Source organism: Loa loa, assembly GCF_000183805.2.
Source record: "Loa loa unplaced genomic scaffold supercont3.1151, whole genome shotgun sequence".
NCBI lineage: Eukaryota > Metazoa > Nematoda > Chromadorea > Rhabditida > Onchocercidae > Loa > Loa loa.
In genome coordinates this window covers 249-2,769 of record NW_018109331.1, presented here as the reverse complement: position 1 = coordinate 2,769, position 2,521 = coordinate 249, and the positions used below count along the sequence as shown (strand labels likewise).

Here is a 2,521-nt window from a genome sequence, read left to right as displayed (position 1 = left end):
CCTCTAGTAATAATACCAGTAAGTTATCTTTAACGTGAATATAAATCTAATTTAACTTTACAAAAGCATTTATAGAACAATGACACAATAACTTACTTCCGGAAGCATTTAATAAAAGAAATATTTCAGGAAATCAATGAAGAGGACGGTGGAAAAGTATTTGAAGAATTGAAAACATTTGCTCCACCGTATTCAAGTCCTAATCATTTTGCTACTACAAACAATATAAGAGTGTATGTCACATCAGCTGGATTTCAAGAACAACAATCATCACGGCAGACAATTTTGAATTCTGAGATCCGGACGAATAGAGATGATTCAACGGTTGGAAGATATTACATTTCACCCGGTACATCACGGCTTACTCCATCATTGCATATGAAGCAGATACATCCGGAAAAGGACAGAAATCCTTCGATCGATTCAAATCAAGAAAACAATTTATGCGTTGCATTTGGTAATGAAACTTCAGGGAGCCACTACAGTGTACCAAGATGCGAAAGATGTAAGGTATAAATTATACGAGCTTTCCTTCAAACTTATCTTAACTTACTTTGAAACTGATGGAAATTATTCTGAAATCGATGCAAATTCAACATTCCGAATCCAGTTTTTCCTGTTTTTAATACACCTAATCCCTGCTACCTCACATTGTCATGAAATTTCTCAATAATTGTTAACTTTCAATATTAATTAGTCTGATGTCCTCAAGCCTGATATCCTCAAGTATTAAATGCTCTGATGTCCTCAAACATTTCAGCAAAATGGTGAGATTTTTAGAGTTCCTTCCGAAGAAGCAACCAGAAGAAAATTTCGTATAAATGTGACAATGAAGGCAATTATTCAGTGAATCTGAAGAACCGAATAAATGTCAATATTATTGGTTCTAGAAATGTCTTAGCATAGACATGCATTCGATACCAATACGTTCGGATCGCAAATGTAAAGTACAAATGATAAAACCAAATAAATGTCACATATCAGAGTACTAGAATAATGATTCTTTTTTTTAGGGAAAAGGAGACGATGAAAGAGATGTCAGAAATGAAAATACTGTAGACAACTAATGCCATCACTTAAGGCGCTTATCATTCTTGATCATTGATTACCAGGACGATTAATTGCATTGCAGATGAGTAGGACTGAATTTGAATAAAACTATTGCCATTTTAGTCATATATGACTGACACGGTAATAAGCATTGAGGTACGGTACTGAGCGATACGATATGCATTCTTTGCAATTGTAAAAAAGCAATAGAATTCAAGGGGATGGCGAACAATTGTGGCAAGGATTAATTTGTCAGTTATAGGATTTCGGAATCGTCTTCGGGATTTATGATAGAATGGAAGCATGACAGTAAATTTAATTTGATCGTTCTTTCTTGTCTCCAAACAGCGATGCTGTTGGAAAAATTGTTGTATTCTCATATAATTAATAATTAACGATAAGCTGGATTACTCGTGGTTTTCAGCACTTTCCAATAATGTCACTCTTTTCGGTATTTAAAGTAACTACGTGTCATGAAATCAACAGCATCCGCTAATGACGGTGGTGATACAATCAAGGAAGAAGAGATAGCTTTAGCCTCTTCCCAAACATCTTGTGCCAATCTAACATAATGTGTTTTTTGGTCTTAAATAATTTGTTGATAATGTGTTGCTTGATCGCAACAATCGAATTTTGCTAAGGAATAGTAAATTTTGCTGAAATTCATCAATTGCTTGCAAAGATTATGTGGAAGGTAATGACGGCGACTGTGTTGTAGTTTTTGCATGCAGCAAATTAGAAGGCAGTAGCAACCGTTGTGCCGCAATTTTCGCTTGCGGATTAGAAGGTGGCAGCAGCTGCTGTGGCATTACATTCCAATGCTGGATAGAACATAATGACAACCGTTGTGCCGCAGTGGTAACTTGCAGATTAGGGGTTAGTAGCAACTGCTGTGCTGTAACAAAATTCGTGTCTGAATAGCTACTCATATTAAATGAATGCTTCAACTGTAACATTTCCGTTGTTGATTCATTGCAGATATTCCATGGATCATCATCGGAAAGTTCTTTGGCACTGCTGGATGGATTACTTGTACTCGAGTATGTATCAGTCGAAAAGGGAGAAACCTGTTCGCTCGATACATTGTCCTCGCTTACAGTAATATCCCGATATGGAATACTACTGCTTACAACAGTATATGAAATTGGTGCAATGGAATAATAGACTGTAGTGGGTTCGAAGGAAATGTCAATGGTTGAAGCGGATAAGACTGTTAAAGTAGTAGCTGTTGGTATCAAAGGATGTGGTTCCATGAATTAAAGATAGTGGCGGAGTGCAATCTGTGGCTAATGAATAATACCGCGGGGTGGTTGCAAAATGCAGTTTAAATAATCTGAAAATCACGCTTGATGATTATTTAGAATAAAGATTCACGAAATTCTTTCGCAAAATTAAAACGAATTAGTACAGCAAATTCCCTTGCACATAAGAGTTGTAAGTAAATATCAGAATTACAATAAATTAGAAAAAA

The 2,521-nt window shown here is 35.8% G+C and overlaps 2 protein-coding genes across 2 annotated transcripts; one reads left to right on the top strand and one right to left on the bottom strand.

Annotated features, from left to right (window-relative positions):
* Positions 1-129: 129 nt before the first annotated feature.
* LOAG_14328 (ecdysone receptor) lies at positions 130-516 on the top strand (the record flags this gene model as incomplete). The annotated part of the gene is made up of 1 exon (XM_003149823.2): positions 130-516. A coding segment is annotated over one exon (387 nt), but the record flags the coding sequence as incomplete, so codon positions are not given.
* A 1,217-nt stretch (positions 517-1,733) lies between these two features.
* On the bottom strand, positions 1,734-2,303 carry LOAG_14326 (hypothetical protein; the record flags this gene model as incomplete). Its single annotated transcript, XM_003149822.2, has 1 exon — positions 1,734-2,303. One exon carries the CDS (start codon positions 2,301-2,303, stop codon positions 1,734-1,736), a length of 570 nt encoding a protein of 189 aa, XP_003149870.2.
* Positions 2,304-2,521: the final 218 nt, after the last annotated feature.